At 37.1% G+C, this 17,739-nt stretch overlaps 1 protein-coding gene across 6 annotated transcripts in view; it reads left to right on the plus strand.

The window, feature by feature from the left end:
• SBF2 (SET binding factor 2) overlaps window positions 1-17,739 on the plus strand; it is a 231,677-nt gene that overhangs the window by 115,158 nt on the left and 98,780 nt on the right. For all 6 annotated transcript variants that reach the window (XM_059473902.1, XM_059473896.1, XM_059473897.1 and 3 more), the window contains 2 exons: window positions 519-624; window positions 16,998-17,130. In XM_059473902.1, the coding sequence (XP_059329885.1) occupies window positions 519-624; window positions 16,998-17,130 (239 nt within the window). The remainder of the gene's footprint in view (window positions 1-518; window positions 625-16,997; window positions 17,131-17,739) is intronic.

Here is a 17,739-nt window from a genome sequence, read left to right on the forward strand (position 1 = left end):
CTCCAGGGAGTGTTCTTGTGCTGGAAAGGTAACTGAAGCTGTGATTGTGCTTCAATGTGCAGAGCAGGGGCACAGGAGTAGCAGAAGTGCCCTCTTCAGTACCCACATGTCACAAGTATGTTCATACTCAACACACACCTGAGGATGGTAGAGAGCAAAGTAATTCAGTTAGTAGTACTGCGCATTTTTCTGATTTAAATGGATTTGAAACCTTTTTATTCCCTGGGAGATTTTTTATTGTATTAATAGAAATGTTTTTATTGTATTAATAGAAATGTACTTTTAACTGCCTTCAAAGCCATAACTCTTTAACTAAGTCAGTGTAAATGCAAGGGAGACACTGTCATGCTCTACATTCAAGGGGACATATCACTGTGGCCAAATTATATTTCAGATCTCTGTTTGACTTTAAATTTCTGTATACAAAATAAATAATTTTTGCAGTATAAATCACTTGTCTGTATGTTGACAGCTTGTTCATTCTATATAAATTAAATTTTAAAAAATTCTTTCTACAGAAATTGTTTTCTTTGGGAGCTGGAGACCGACAGCTGATACAGACTCCTCTACATGACAGCCTTCCTGTCACAGGCACCAGTGTGGCTCTTCTCTTTCAGCAACTGGGTATGTCTAGGCCTGCTTTGAAAAAACCCTATTTTTCTAAATTATAAAATGAGGTATTTTCTGTTCTAATTCAATTCTAATCATGTGCCAAGAAAGCTGCATGGTAAATATTAATTTCTTTCGAATGAAAGAATGACTGACTGGCTTTAAACCCCTAATCAGACATTCAGAGAACCTTTTTGTGCAGCCTGCCTGTGGTAAGTTATCTCCAGTATTAGAGAATCATGGAATTGTTTGGGTTGGAAGGAACCTTTAAAGGTCATCTAGTCCAATCCCACCATGTAGTATCTGTAAGTTACAGGGGGCAGAAGTGAGCGTGGCCCCTGCATAATCACAAAAACATTCCTGTAAAAAGATTCCCTGCTCCACTCCCCTTGGATACTGTACAAACTCCAGAGAACACCAGGGAGGTTTGTAAAAAAGCTGGTGAGACCAAAAAGTTCCTATAGTGCTGTTGTTGTCTGTTACTGCCAGTTAGAGCAAGAAGATGCTCTAACACAACCCTCTCCAAATGTTTTCTTGCTCATGACAATTCCAATGCTGCATCTCTGTTATCTGGGTACCTCAGTCCTGGTCTTGTCTGTCATTAAATCCTGACACTTTTAGTCTTCATTCCATTGGTTTGTGAAGGGACTTTGAATCATGAAGGTGTAGCAGCACTGGATAAAGGCACAATTAATAATCTTTTCTGATCCTGTGAACCTCAGTTTTACTCTCAAGCAACCAAATGGCCTCAGGATGTGTTGTCATCCATTCTTCTCTCAAACAGGCAGTAAGAATGGATGGAAACCACAAAAACATTGGTGAGCAACACTAAGCTTATGCCACAGAAAGCAGTATCAGATCTGATGAGCTCAATGCCATCTCTTACTAGGATGATTTAATTGTATCCTTCCAAAAAGAATATCATTCCAAAAGGAAGATTTTCATTTTTTAAATAGTAGTTTAAACAAAAGCAAAATTGTGGCTAAAATGGTATATAGGTGCTACTTAACTGCTCACTGAGGTTTTACTTATTATGTCAAGATTCATTAGGATTGCTCTGATCAGATTGCAGGCAATGTTTTGAATGTGGACAGACCTAACTAATTTTTCCCCTAACTTTGCTCCTTTTTTGAAGACATAAAATGTGGTGTGAGGTACCATAAGTGCAGCAGGTTACACCATGTGGTGTGGTATGTTCTTCTTTAAGTATATTGTATGTGATAACTGATTTGAGGCAGCTTTTTAATCAGTTCTACTGAAAGTTGCTATAAATGCACAGTTCAGAAGATGTCAAAGAAATTGAGGCTTTCAGTTAGTTCTTAGGTGGTTATCCTGTCTTCTGGCACTTGGCTTTTGAGTGGCAAATTGGGATTGGAGTGTTTTGTCACAGGATCAGGCTGAGGAAGCCAATGAGGACAAATCTGAAAAGTCATTGTATGCATGAGATTTATAGAGGAAGCCATGAAGGTGGAGTGGGAATGTAAATATATGGAAAACTAAAGCCAATCTTTTTTTCTTGTCTTACTGAGAGCATATTTTGCAGGGCAAGTTTTTTAAATTCCTCTTGTTGTGTATAGAAAGGAATAATAAAGGAATAACATATGAGAATTTAGCATTCTTTCCAACACATACGGTTTAATTTAATGTTGTTAACCACATGTTATTAGAGGGTTAATGTATACAGATGGATGTCATGTAAATTCCTAAACCCACTGTAGCAGAGTAGTGAAGAGTTTGGAGTTTAACTAGGACTAGATTGTTGTGCTAACAATCAAAAATCCTTTACCTTTATATTTTGAATTTGTGTCATTTCATATTAGTTCCCATATACTTTTCAATAGCTATACCCCCAATTTACTCTTTGTCTACCATCTCATCCTTCTTTTCCCATAGTCCATTAGCCTTTTTGCTGTCTGTGGTTTCGCTGCTCTTCTGCCTTATTTTGTCCTCCTGACTTCCAGTAAATGTTTGGAGGTTTTGTCTTTCTGGCTTTTTGGTGCCTTGTAAGAAGTATGAGTCAGTAAGCCCGTGTTCACCAGATGTCCTTTCCAGGGCACATGAGGATATGAAGATCAGCAGAAGGAGGGGGAGAGAAAGGGAGATAAGGAAGGAAAACTCAGTGCTCGGTTTTCTAGTTACTGATGCTTCAACTGGCCTGAAGAAGGGAGAGACTGAGGAAAGTGCATGGTTATAAAACTTGGCAAATCTTGTCACGAGAAGTTTATAGGCTCACATCCTGTTTCCCTGAAGGGGATCATGTAAGCTCCTGGACAAAAAGAAAAGTTGTCTCCCTTAATTTCTGTTGCAACTTTGTCTTTTTCAAGACTATAAGAGCAATCAGGAATAGTTTGTCTAATGGCCTTGTGTGGACCCTCTTGTTGTGTCTCTCTATTTTTTGGTGTGGCAAGAGTGGAAGAGCTGCCTAGGAATGGGCCTGGTATTAGTTAAGGAATGTGCAAATAAGTTGGCAGGTAGATTTTTTTAAAGCAAGTACTTGAACTCTTTGTAAAAGGCTGATTTCCCCCCCTCCTAATATTGACCACTGATTTTTTTTTTTTTTTTTGTTTCTTTATGTTTTGGGGGGGTTGTTTGGGTTTTCTTCCCATATGTGCCTCAGTTGCCAGTTGATGTATTTAAGTATCTGGGGATACAGCACAATGGTAAAATTGTCTTGTGTCTCAAAGGACACAGATTAGAAAATGTTTGTGTTTTCATAGTGAACCTCACTTTTCCAGAACAGCCCAAAATTCCATTCCCATGTAGGTGATGGGCTGTCATCATGTTCTTAGTGCCAAGGCTGGTTAATTCCAAGTTTCTGTCTGGATTTACTAAAAAAAGAGTTGTTAATACAGCTACACGTGCCTGTTTGCAATGGTTGCTAACACGAAAAGGAGGACCAGGAAATATGAACTAACTGTTTTATAAATAAATTCTTATTTATTCTCACCTTTCATGTAGTCTTATGAAGAGTTAAAGGCAGTGAATCCAGAGGAGTGTGGTAGAAGCCACTGGCTCATCCCTTTGAGAAAATTTATTTTCCTAAGATAAGGCCTAATTCTTTCTGCTGGAGATCACAGCTGAACTTGTCAGAAGTTTTTGTGCTTTTTGGAACAATATTCACACTTGCTTTGTTTCCCTTGCCTGGTTGGAACAGGAGCTTAATGTGTATTTGTCTCTACAACCTGGGTTAAAGCTTTCTAGTATTTTTTTTTGTTCAGTACTTCAGTAGCAGCTGTTGTCCCCTCCAGTCTGGTGTTCAGGACACAAATATTGACCAGAGCATTTGTCCAATAACGACACATTCAGTGATTTCTCTGCTGGCACAGGCACTTCATCCTATCTCAGTGATTAATAGAAAATTGAAGAGTAGCTAGAAAAATATTTGTGAACTGCATAAATCACCTTTTTAAAAATAGCTCTTTCTCGGAGAAAGGTGGGCAGCAAGACAACATGTATCACTATGAATAGATACAAAAGTAATTTCAACATTTATTTTGAGAAATATTGTGCAATAGTAGCCTCATCATGCTTTTTCTGCTTGGCAGGATAACACCATGTCAGCAGATGACCCTCCCTGCATTACCAAGTGCACAGCATATCTGGAAACAGACCTTATTTGTGCTTAGGCGTTAAACTGCAGTTGGGAAAAATATCCCCAAAGGTTTTAAGCTTAGTAATAAGGAACAGAAGTCTTTGACATTTTAAATCATACCTTCTTTTTTTTGTTTTTTTTTTTTTTTTTTTTTTTTTTTGTTTTTTTTTTTTAAAGCGTAATATATAGGAATAGTGTGACAAAAACCAGGCCTGTAGCTGGATCACTAGAAATTATTTAATCAATAAAGGATTAGGTAGAAAAACAGGAATCATAAAGTTACTTTTAAAAATAATGTGTGGCAGCAAGAAGACTTTCAGTGCTCTTCTATTTCTTGTTGTCTGTTGGTAAGATGGTAGGTATCTATAGAAGCTTCAAAATGCAGTAGCTTTCTTCAGGCTCAAAGGAGATTTAGGTTATATTGAGGTTATATTTCTCTCCTGTCTCACTGCATTAACTGTACATTCCTAAGTTTCTGCCTTAAGCTCTTTTCTCCAGACTCCAACCCTACTTGCCTTCTCCATGTGGGTATTCAGCAGGGATGTGTTCAATCCTTTGAGTCTAAGACATACACCTCCATCTTCCCCAAGAGACAGCTTTTTACCCAAAAGAAGCCAGGACAAAAAAATTAGTGACCTAAGGAGCAAAACAAAAGCCTATGGTTTAGCCAGCATATTTCATTTTTGCACATTTCAAGGCCTGGTAGCATGAATCACACTGCTAAGCTGAGAAGAAATTACAAACATTTATTTTCCTGAAGAATTTCTCTCTCCTTTCCAAGTAATTAATCAAAGACAAAAGAGTTTTCCTTCCTTTCCTTCTTGTTTAGACTCATATCAGGTCTTCTTTCCTATGTCCTTATTTCCCCTGTACTGCTTTGTTTGCTTGTGCTTGTTTTCCTCCTATCTTAAATTCACCACTCAAGTATTTTCTGTAAAATATTATAGACTTTGTGTTAAAAAGAAAGTAATTTTTTAAGTGGTGAAAATGACACATTGAAGTAAATTCTGCTTTGAATCTTCTGGATGAAGACACAAGGTAAGGGTGCTTTGGAATCCAGGGCTGTGTAGAATAGATTAAAACATGGAATGACACAAACATGAATGGTCATGGTAGGTGGAGCCAGGTTGGTTGCTTGGCAAGTTTGTCTTTGATTTGTCCAAACTGTGATGAAACTGGAAGTGTTAAACACCATTATCCTTCAGCCTTTTTATGTGTCTTAAAGTATTTTTAACTAGAAATTGAGTGTGTGCCATTAGACAGTATATGGAGCCTCTGAAAAAGGGTACTCAAAAATAATATAGTATGGTTGAAGACTGCAGTGTCATGAAATATCTGTAATTCCAGATCTCAAAAGTGATTGATTGATTAAACTTCTAAAGATTATTACAGTTGCACAAAATATAAATACTAGGGCAGATGTTTGTGGTGATGGGGGAGTTGCTAAGCAGAGAAGTACTTCAGTACAAGCACTTTAAATGCTCCACTCCAGCACTGATGTATTTTCTTAATGTGACTGTTCAATTCCAAATTTCAACACTGTGACTTGGGACTCAGAAGTTCAGAGTGTTCTCTGTCCTTTTGCCCTGCTTGCATGTTCTTGCCCTTCTTTTGCATCAGAGCAGATACTTCTCTTATATCACAGAGAGCTGCTTAAAATTAAATAATTAAACAACAAGAAGCAAGCAGAAAGAAGTGAATTATTATCCATGTGTCCATGGAGTGACACTGACACAGATGACTTTTGTTGGTTTAAACAGTCATGGAGCCAAACCCTGTTACTGTTACATGGTGATAAATCCAGTCAAAACATAATGATGGGATTGTATATTAGCTGTCATACCTGTTTAGAATTTTTTGGAGTTGTGTATTCAAGTGTACAGAAGTAAAGGAAATGCTGTGTTTTCTAATTTTTCAAATTTGCTAAAAGTTAATGAAGAATGGTGGAGATGTATGTGGATTTTTTTTTAAATATAATGAATATACTGTAATTATTTTATGTTCAAAAATTTGTTTGGACAAAATCTTAATTGCAGCAGCATTATTTTAATTATTTTTTAAATGACATGTGCTGCTCCAGCTCTGTTTAGAAGTAGATATTTGTATGTGCCAAGGGATTTGAAGCTGACACGCTGCACTTTACAGCTTTGGCTAACTCATGAAAACCACATTTTTAGGATGGTTCTGTAGTTGTGCCAGTATCACACAGCAGATGTTCTGCTCAGAAGAAATCTGTGCACAGGCTGGAGCTGAGCAGGCTCTGTCCTTGGTTCTTACAGGTCCTGTTTCCTTTGGAAGCTGCTGTGGCACTGGGCAGCCCCAGGCCCTCCTGGCTGGGAGGGCACCGCAGCTTCTGGTGTGATTCATTCTGGGGAAGAGAACAAGATTTTAAAATTGTATTATTTTCTTCATCTTAAAATGTGAACACTGATCAGTTTCTGCATTCTGCACTAAAAATGCCTCCATCTGTTAACTGTCTTTCCAATGTTTTATTGCTTCCCAAGCCCATGCCTCAGAAATTATGATGTGAGCTACGGGGGCTATAAACAGTGAAAGTGTCCAGCCTATAGAGTAACATAAACAGTGTCACCTTACTGTGATAATTAGAAAATAACCTATCAAATCAAAAGGAGAAAAACTGAATTGTGGTGTGCCTCAAATGAGTTTATTTTTGTGGTAGCTAATTTTTAAGCTCACAGTATTTGCAGGACATGCAATGCTTTACATTTTTATTTTGAATGACAGTAAAAGTAGCCCTACTGCTTAAAAAGTGTAACTTCCTTTAGAAAACATAAATACCCAAATAAGGTAGAGTCTGAAATTAATATTTAAATTGTTGGTCATGTTACAGCTCATACTGGATTCTAGGGACTGCTGTTTGAGCAGTGTTAGGGTTTTCTGCTGTACTCTATCTTTGTAGTTTACTCTGTAACATAGCCCATAAGTATTTGCCATTTGCTGATTTTTACATCAGTATTGTTCAGGGAGAAGTCACAAGTTAGAGAAACAGGTGAGCACCAAGAACAGGCTCATACAAAAAGATCATGAGTTATTTAAGGTTGGAAGTTAAAAGATAATTTCTAACTGTAGGACAAGAAACATCCTGAAACACCTCCTGTTGGGAATAGTAATGCAAAGCATTATCAGTGTATTTAAGATGAAGCTTGATCAGTTTGGGGTTGTCTGATATAGCCATGATAGGAAAAGGCTGGAATCTTTCACTGTTTATAGGCCCTTCAGTCCCATATATTCTAAATCCAGGATATATTAAAATACCCAGAATTTTTGCTTTTGGCTTCGTTTGTTGACACTTTGAGTAATGTTTTCTGTAATAAAATAACTTCTCATTATTTTAATTCTGGTTTAGGGGAGATAAAATGTTCAGCCTCTCATGTAATGTATTTTATGCCAACAGATGACAATACCAAATTACTGTATAAATGGGAAAAGACATTCCTGATGAATATATATGTGTATTTGTATGGCTGGGAGACATTATGAAAGGGTCACTGCACAGTCAGCACGTGAGCTGGCTTATACTTGTTGACTAAGAAAATCCTGGTGTCTTTGACATACAGCAAGAATATTTTAATATTTCATTATGTAGGGCAGCAAAGCAATGAGAGATGTAATCTGCAGAGCATGTGAAGAGTCCAAGTGCAGGCATTTTCATACATCAATACCTATAACAGGGAAATGCACTAAGGGTCGATGTGGTGCCCTTTCCACATCTTATCTTTATGAGATTTCAGTGATATGAACCAGAACTTTTTTTACTGTCAGGTTGTTTACAAACTTCTCACCCAACTCAGTCAATTTCTTTCCTTTCCATGAAACATCACGTATCCTGTGATGGGAGCATATATAACTTTTGTTGGTTTTTAGCAGCATGTGTAAAATGGTACAAATATGTTAAATGTTTAACACACTAAAGCATGTTAAATGAGGACTGTTCTATTTAAGTGTATACACTTCTAATCAGTGTTTGATCTTAATAAATTGTAGACTCTCCAGCCTATGGGACCTGGCATCACATGAGTGGATGCTGTTGGCTTATGTTCCAATTTCAGTTTAAATCCCACTGGCTGGTGAGCTGCAATTAGCTCCATAACCCAGCCAGAGAGAATTTACCATTCAGGCTTTCCAAGTAGATTTGTGTAGTCCATCAAAGAACAAATAGATTATGAAGGGATTTGATGTGGCATTTACTGCTAATGGGGCCTTACTGCTGCAAGAGCAGAACAAAAGGAAAGTGTTCTTTTAGATGCTGTTGGAAATAAAGGGACATTGTCATAGTGAGTTTTGTACAGGGACTCTTCTGCCTTTCCCAGTAAAGGCACTTTGTGGACAGTCACTGAGGCTTCATTTCCCCAGCAGCCAAGCAGATGATCCTGTCTGGAATGTCCATTTCCAGTTGCACAGTGCTGCCCCATCTCCTTTGCTGAAGTGGTGCTTGACTCAGCCATGCCGAGCAGTTTTAGCTCACCAGGTTAACAGAAAATATTTGGAGGGTGGAAGGAGGAAGGATCCCATCTGTTTTGTGTCAGCAGTCTCAGGTTTGGTTTGATGCTGTGGTTAAATCCTGATGGCCCAGGGCTGCAGTGGGAGCAGACCCATCCCTCTGCTGGCCTGAGCTCACTCACTGCTCTGAGCTGTGCTGCAGGTGCAAGGGAAGCAGCAGCAGCAGCATCCCTGCCAGGGAGAGCCAGAGATTCCAGGCAGGTAATGCCAGACCATTCCTTCAGTGCATCCTGCTCTGGTTCTGCTTGTTTGACACCCTGGGGGCTTGGTCAGCCCCCCCTGAGATGCTGCTGCTGTGCTGGCAGGAGTCTGAAATGAGTTGGAGGCACTGGAGTTCTTATATCAAATATTTCTTGCAGTGTTCCATGTTTTTCAGCCCAGCCAAGCACATAAGATGCTCACTTATATCCACTCTGAACTTTTATTACTCTTTTACTGAGACAAATCATGCAGTAGTTTATTTTAAGCAAATTATTAATCTAAGAAAGAAAAGTTATCTGGCATAAGTTAATCAGCTTAAAGCTGTGTATTTGATAAAGTGCTGTAGTTAATGAGCTTTTTTTAAAAGAAAACATTTCAAATAAGAGAAAAAAAAATTACAGAACAGCTCTATAACAATTCAATGAAATTTATTTAAAATATTAGGTGAAAATTTGTTTTGAGGTATTTGAGAAGAGAGTTATTTTCTATTCACAGCAGGACTTCAGAAAGCGCATCTCCGAAGAGTGCAAACAAATAATTGTTTTTCAGAGATGAGCAAAATGTAAGTTCCAAAAAGCAAATGTCTAATAAATAGACAAAATTTAAAAATACACAAATAAAGCTTGTCTCTGCTTATAGAAAATACTGAAAGGGATCCTCCTGGGAACAGATGGCTTTTCTTTCTATTTTTGCTGGTATGAGTGCAGGCAGAACTTTTCTCACTATTCCAAAGCAGGCTTGGTAGTTGTCATACCATCAGAACTTGCAAAACTGCATTTTCCAAACTTTGGTGTTAATACTTATGGTGAGAGGAAAAGAAAAACATTTCTATAGACCTTTACTTCCATACATTTGGTATTGTAAATTCACATTTAAAGTTCTGCTCTTTAGTTGCATTTTGGGCTGAAGTATCTCTGTCTCAGGAGGCCAGGAAAATCTCAGAGAATTTGATATAGAATTTTTAAAATTTCATAAATATTTTGAAGCATGATCTTTAAAGAAAATAAAGAGATTTTAAAAATTTTTCGTGGTCACACCATTTCACAGTTTCTTCAGTTGAATATTTGTTCTTTATGCTCTCTCAATATCAACCAACAGTGGCTGAAGATTGCTCTCACAGAATATCCTGATCAGCCACATCTGTTCTTGTTGGCTTTGCATTTATTTGGTTATGTTCACATAATGCTTCTGTAGTAAAGTTCCTTGAGAATGGCTTTGTAGTCCTCAGACAGGAAACAGGTATGTTTGCAGTTCCTTCTGTATCCTTGACCATTTTTCCTGTGTACACTTCAAGACAGACAATACTCTTCTCATTCTTAGATACTTACTTTCTAAGGATCCTACTGGTATTGCCCTCACTCTGAATTGCTTTGTTGAAGAACACTTTTTCTGCTTTAAGTGAATCCAGACAAATTATACAATCTTAGAGACAAATCAGGTTTCTTAAGAAGTTTTAATGCTCCTTTTGAATTTTAAAATGTCTGTTGGTGGCTGAACAGAATCCTCCTTTACTTTCTACCATGTATGAATCAATTTGGAGGTATGGTAAACTGCTCTGGTTTTGATTACTTAAATACATCAGCAGCTGCAAATAATTTCTCAAATCTCAATTTTAGATTTGCTCTCAGGATACAAAGAGATAATTTTGGCTAATCAAACTGTTATCAATAATTTTTATAATGTGTGCTTATTTTTATGACGTATCTTTTGATGTAAATGGGAAAAAAAGTTTCACAAAACATTTGGTTCAAACAATAAAATCATCATTCTTGAAAGGGCAATTCTAAAGAATGAATGAAAGAAGTTCACCTTTAAAAATTTCTAGAAATGTGGGACTCTTTCAGTAGCACTCTTCCACCTCTACTCATGGAAATTGGGCAGCATTTCAATTCATTAGTGTATATACTTTATCTCAGTCCACTCAAAATTCTTTTACAGAATTTCATTGAGTTTCTGCTAGTGTGAACCTGTGAGGGTTACACAGAAATTCTATATCCTGATATCAGTAATTATCCAAGTAATTAGCAATTAGTACACAGATTACCAGTAATTATACAGGATTACTGTTTACCTTTCTTTATGATTTTGGGATAATAGATATTTATGGGATTAATATCCAAAACAAATAGCATCCTATTTTAATTGCCATCCTAGATAACTAAATAAGCAGAAGATGAGATGGGAAATCAGACAAGAAATGAAACCATATTTCAGCAGAATATACTATTACTCAAATCTTAACACCTGTGTGCATAACACACTGTAGGACAACAGAACCTTCTGGTTTAATTTGATATTTAACAGTTCAATATTTAGAAATACTGCTTGCTGCCCTCCCTCTAGGAAAAAAATTTTAGTCTCATATCTGATTTCTGTGAAGATTCTTCCCCTTAAATAAATCTATTTTTTGTAGCGTCATTCAAATATAACCTGTTTATATGGTCCAGACATACAATCAGTAGCAAACTTTTAACAGGTAATGCAGGTTATGTTTGTAAATTTGTGTAATTCAGCTTACCACCTTCACATAGAATTGGCATTTACCTCCCTGCTACATGAATACTTTCTGTATGTGAAAGGGTTATTTGTCTGGTTTACCTTCCTATGTCTTTTCTGCTTTGTCAAGAAAATTCACTTAACACAGTCATATTCATCTTGAGCTTATCAATCTCCCTTTGGGTATGTAAAGCTTTAAAATACATATAAGAAATGGTATTGCTCTTATCTTTTTCAGGAATGAAAACCTTATCTAAGTCTTCTACTAAAAATTGTATTTAGCTTTATCATTGTCTCTGGAAAATAAAAAATTAGTGATTATTTCACTCAGTGTATTGGCACAGTTGTATTTGGAGGCTCAAGAAAGCCAGAGGTTTCTGCTGCTTCTTTGAGTAGGTCTGCAGAGGGATTTAAGGAAATTGGCAATAATGGGGTGATATCAACATGCAAATGACAGACAGACTGACTGTTCTCTGAGCAGATCATATGCTGTGCTTAATCCCTGTTTCTTTGTGCCTGTGTGATTTAGGGTTTGGAGAACAAATACCTGCTTGGCTCGGTGTAGACAGCACAGAGTGGATACTGTTGAACTTTGGGGGAGTGATAGCTGGAGGAATATTTATCCAACAGCTGAAGACATATTTTTTATATATATCTCCTCATTTTCACAGTCTTTTTGATAGCTTTTAATGATCAGTTGGCTTTTGTGGTGTTTGTACCAGAATCTCTTTATATGGTCCCTCTGTTTCCTCTTCCCACCCTCCCCAGCTGCTGGTTTGTAGGGAAGCCTTGATTCCACCCTTCTTACAAAGAACATGCAGAATTCATGGTTCAGTTTCTGAATTGCCTTCAGTTCAGTTCTCAAATCAGAAATGCATCTCTAAAAATGGAGGTTGGCTTCAGTAGTGCATGTCAGAGCCATGTTTCCTTCTGTGGGCTCAGAATTGGGGATGTATTCATGAAATGCTGGATTCTTGGAGTGAGTCTCAGCTGAAGGCTCCATGCTCTAGGGATTGCTTCTCTTCCTCCTGAGTCAGACAAAGCCCAAATAAGTTAATCCCTTGGGGTTCTCATCTGACTCATGTCCTCTGTTTCCCAGCCAAAAGCAGGATAAATTCCCCCTCCCAAAGCTCTCTGCTGGCACAGGCAGGCTGCTCCCCACTTGTGAGCAGGCTTGGCTGGGGTTCAGCCATGAGTGTGCGCTCCTGCTCTAACAGCAGACCTGCATGCTTTCCTAAATGCAGATTGATCCTCAGATGAGTGACATAGCAATTTGGGTTTCACTCTGTGTAGTTGATTGGAGATACTGTTTGATTTTTGGGTGGACAAATCAATGGAATTTGGCACAGATTACCTGTTTGAGTGTTGAGTACAGTTGTTGCCTCTTATTTACTAGTTAAGCTTGTATTTTGGTGATTAGCAGAGTTATGCAGCCACATCTAAAAATAAATATGAAAAGAGTTTTGTTTTTCTCTACTCTTTTCCTAGTTATCTTTAGAGCTTGACACTGCCTGGCACAGAACTTGTACTATGCAGTCTCCAGTGGCCTTTCAGAAAGGCTTTTCAGGCTTTGTTGACCCATTTCCTGGATTAGTCTGGCTAAGTTATGGATTATTTTGTCTATTAAGCTTTTTCTTGTGTCCAGTAATTCAAGAATGGCATATTGGCATAATAATGTATTCAATTAGTTGAGTTTCTGAATCCATGTTTATAACTCTTTACAAAAGTCTCAAGAAGTAAGTGGTAATAATTTGATTTCATGCAATGTAGAAGACAGTAGCCTGTCAAGTAGACTTTGTGTTTGGTGGGTTTTTTTTAATCATGCTTAAATAAGTACTTAAATTCTAGAACAACAGGAAGCAGGCAGAATGATACATTTGTTGATGTAGGATGTCAGATAATTTAGTACAAATTACAGATTCTTTAAATACTTGAAAACAGTGAAGGTCAGGAAGCCTCCATTCAAAATTTTCCAGCGTATGTATAATATTTTACAGGATGTCTGTCTGTGGGCTGCAAAGGAGCAATCTGTAAAAATCAACTTGTTTGTTGTTTTTCATGTTGTCTATTTATGCCCTGACAAATGAGCATCGGATGTAGTGTGGAGTCTGCAGAGCAGCAGAGGGTTCAAGGTTACAGCCAGCCACGATTGTGTCCTGCAGCACGAGGAAACTGGGCTCAGGCTGTCATTTGGAATGGTTTGGTTTCAGTAAACAACTTGGAGGGCTTGGAACAACACCTTGGTGGCTTCCTCAAACAGATTCATCAATGGTTTAGAAAAGGAAAGTAATCAAAAGTCCTGGTGTGCATAATTTGTTTGATTCTATCAGACAAAAATTTCCCTGATATTCCTGAAAACATGCATTTCAAAGTGCATGTGGAGCAACAATTTTGTATTGAGTTAGTGGCTGTCATCTTGAAAATAAGAAAGTTCCAGATTAGCCGCCTGTATTGCACACTTAATTTTATTTATGTTATGTATTTTATATTCTTCTGTATTGCATACACAGCATTTAAAGAAAGAACGAAGGAAAGAAAGAGGGAAAGAGAAGGTAAACATTTGATACAAAGAAGCTGTGTGGGCTCCACAAGCTTTTCAGTCAGTGAAAGGTGGTTAGCCAGGGTTTTATTGCCCAAGTGTGTTGGATGCTCTCAAGTTTGGTCTCTTCCATAGGTTGTGCAAGTCAAGCAGTGTTTTTCTCTAGCTCAGCACAGCTGGGGCTGCATCAGGTGCATTCACATCCCAGTAAACATTCCAAATTGACCTTCCATGGCCAGCTGGAGTGTAGTGAACATCTGGGAGACCAACTCCCAGAATGCAGTGAAAACATTTGCAGTTTGTGTTCTGCTCTGGGACATCAAGTTAAGCTGTGGGAAGCACTTGCTGAAAGCAGTCATTTAAATATCAGCTTGGAGTGGTGCTGGTTAAGATGCACTGACAAATGCCTTTGTGGAGTACAAACTGAAGCTTTATCTGTGGCCACTAAAATGCAGCAAAACCAGATTTAATTTCCCTAGTGAAACTATGAAAGCCTCACAAACCATACCATCACTGCTGAGTAATTTAAATAAATTTCTATTGACTGACATCCAGAACCTTCTGTAAAAAATGCTGACAGAATCCATTTTTTGCAGTGGTAAAAGCAGATAATAATCAGACAGATATACCCTTTAACACCATGCAGGAACATGAAGATTACCTTTATTATTTATACAAAAGTGTATCATTTTACTAGTCCCTAGGAGAGACACTGTCATCTACAACTACTGTGTTCAAATACTGTGAAGTACTTGCAGGTGTCCTCTTTATACATAAGAAAAATTCTGATTTCCTCTTCTTTTGTGCTTTTTGTTTGTAAAATTTTTGCAGAAGTGTTCAGTTATTATGTACTCTGCAGAATTGAGTGTTGTTTTGTGTCTGGTGAGGAAGCCTGTATTCAGAAGAGATTTGAAATTAAAAATGCTGATACTGGATAAGTTTTATGACTTTCAAAGGTGTTAGAATTAAAATACTCCTTCTAGACTCTTGAATCATCATAATTCACAGCAAAATAATTTTTCACAGCTTGGTTTCAGTTGAGTCTTCTACATTAGTAAATGAATGTTCTAATTCTTTCCAAAACAAAGGTGGAAGTCAGTGACATCCAGAAAGTATTTTAGAACTCTTACCTTTCAGAACTCAGGTTTGGGTTTTAAGATGTGCAAACTGAAAACCATCGCTTTCAAAAATTTTCAATTATATTGGAAGTATTTTTATGACAGGAAGGGCTTTTTTAGAGCATTTTATTGTACCGAATATTTTGAATATTTGTGAGGGGTTTTGGAATTATTTTCCTCAGTAATACCTGCCAAAATGTTATAGGTTTTTAGAGCACTGTTTGAAAATCTTTCTATCTGATTGTAGGAAAAAATTGTCAGATGTTTAATAAATAGCTATTCCTAGATAGCTATTTATTGTCTTCAGACATTTGGTGTGGAATGGAAGGGAGTGAGAAGCCCAGTTGAAAACAAAAACTTAGTTTAAAAGAGAAAATATACTCCACAATATCTATTAAAAATTTTCTGGGAAAGAAACAAGGGCAGTTGTGCATAAAAGGGGCAATTTGACTTTTTAAATTTTTACTGAGATTTTTTTCCAAGCAGGCAGCAGTTTCTAACCTTGTGTTTAAAGGACACTTTTCCAGTTCCCTTCTAACCATTCACTGCTGGGTGCTGTTTCATTCACCTGAGGAAACAAATTGGACTTTTTATCATCATCCTTACCTTGTGTGTGTGTTCCTCAGCAGTTTGTTTTCTATTAGCACAATATTAATTATGCCACTGACATTAATATCAAACTTTTACAGCAGTAATTCACTGAGCCTTGTAGCAAAGCCCTCTATCCTCAGCCCTCTCCTTTGGTTGTGTGAGTTCTGTGGGACTCTTGGAGAATGGAGTTGGAAGCACAAGCTGTTATTTTGTGGTTTGACTTTTTTGTCCTTAGAATGAATTCTTCTTTTCCTAAACAACCCTCTCCAAATCTTTGTCCCACTGTGTTTATGAGCTGAGCTTTACTCCAGCCAAGAAAATCTGCATACATTATGGAAGAAAAAAGATTTGTCAAAACATGTAATAAAAAAAATTACTTAAAAAAACAAAGTGTTAATTATCATGTGGATATAGTGGCACTCCACAGTCACACTTCTTTTTGGGGACATTATTGCTAGATAAGCAGTAGCTTTGGGAAGGTAATACAGGCTGTCTCACTGATAACACAAGCCATGTCCTAAGGGAAACATCATACATTCCAGCATATTTCAGGAAATTTCATAAATTTCAGCATATCTCACATGTGTCAGGCATGTCTGCTTCTCAGGATGGGACTTTTTTTTCTAAAGGAAATATATTTTTGGTTTTCCCTGAAAGCACATGGCTTTGTCTCCTAGGTAAATTACACTGTCTTAAAAAATCCCCAAAAGCATCCCATCATCTGATTCATCAGTCTTACCCTAAATCTAATGGGATTTTTTAAAACATTCAGATCCTCCTTTAAGTATCTCTAAGGATGAATACTCCCTTACTGCCCTCTTTTAACCTCTTGACTCCTAGAATGGATAAGACATGAATGTATTCACTAGGAATCTTTTCATTTTCTTTGGAACTTGGCAGTATGATTTTATTTTTCCCCCCCCTGCTTGGAGTTACAAAGAGGTTTAGAAGTTAAGCCTGGATCAGTGACCAGAATTGAGTGCTGCAAACACAGAAGGCTGTGCAGAAGATGCTCATAATGCTGTTTGAAGCCATGATTAAGCACTGCTGGGATTTGTGCTGAGAAGTGGAAATCCTTGCAAGTGGTATTGAAAGGGAGATGTAATACAGTGTATCTGAAATGTAGGAATACATTCAGATATTGTTACAGCAAGGTGGAAAACAGAAGCTGCACTAGTCAAATAAAAGGTAGAATAACTTGGAACTTGGCAATTCATGTGTTTATCATATGATTTTTGAAAATCCCTCCAGAAAATGCTACATTTTAATGTAGTTTTGAATTTTTGGCATGTTGTTACAGTGCTTTCTTATTATTTTGTTTTTTTTTAAGGAATCCAAAATGTGCTCAGCTTATTCTGTGCCGTGCTTACAGAAAATAAGGTTCTCTTTCACTCAGCAAGTTTTCAAAGGCTCAGTGATGCCTGTAGGGCTCTGGAGTCTTTGATGTTTCCTCTGAAATACAGGTGAGTTAAGTTTGCTTTCCTTGAACTTGTTAAATAATTTTATGACTCATTTTGTAACTTTTATTACAAACACAAATACAATTTATTACAAAAACAAATTACTTTTATTTTTTGTCTCAAACAAAAGGAGTTGTCCTATACTTGGTAAAATAAGCAGAGCTTTTAATGATGCAAATCCTGGTGTGTACACATATTGACAAAAATCAGGTTGCATTGTGTCAATGGAAACAATTAAGGGAGAAATTCCACGTGCAAGTGTAGGGTAGAAACACTCCTCACAATCCAGAAGATTCTGTGACTCAAAGATAGCAGCTACATTAGGGTGTATCAGTTTTAAGTCACTGACAAATGTCCACCAGAGAATGAATTTAAGTCAACAAATCCTCTCTGAAGTCAACTGATCCTCTCTAAAAAGCCACAGGTGGATCCAGAATTTTGAAATGGAAAACTTAATGTCAATCAATTTGGTTTTTTTTAGGAAGAAAACATTTAATTGACTCATCTGTTTCAAACTATGCTTGTATTTTAATAGCTTGTTTTATTTAAAATATTTCAGTTATTGATTTCATTATAATATACAATAAAAAGAAAGAACTGCAAATTTAGTTT

This window comes from Ammospiza nelsoni, chromosome 6, assembly GCF_027579445.1.
Source record: "Ammospiza nelsoni isolate bAmmNel1 chromosome 6, bAmmNel1.pri, whole genome shotgun sequence".
Lineage (NCBI taxonomy): Eukaryota > Metazoa > Chordata > Aves > Passeriformes > Passerellidae > Ammospiza > Ammospiza nelsoni.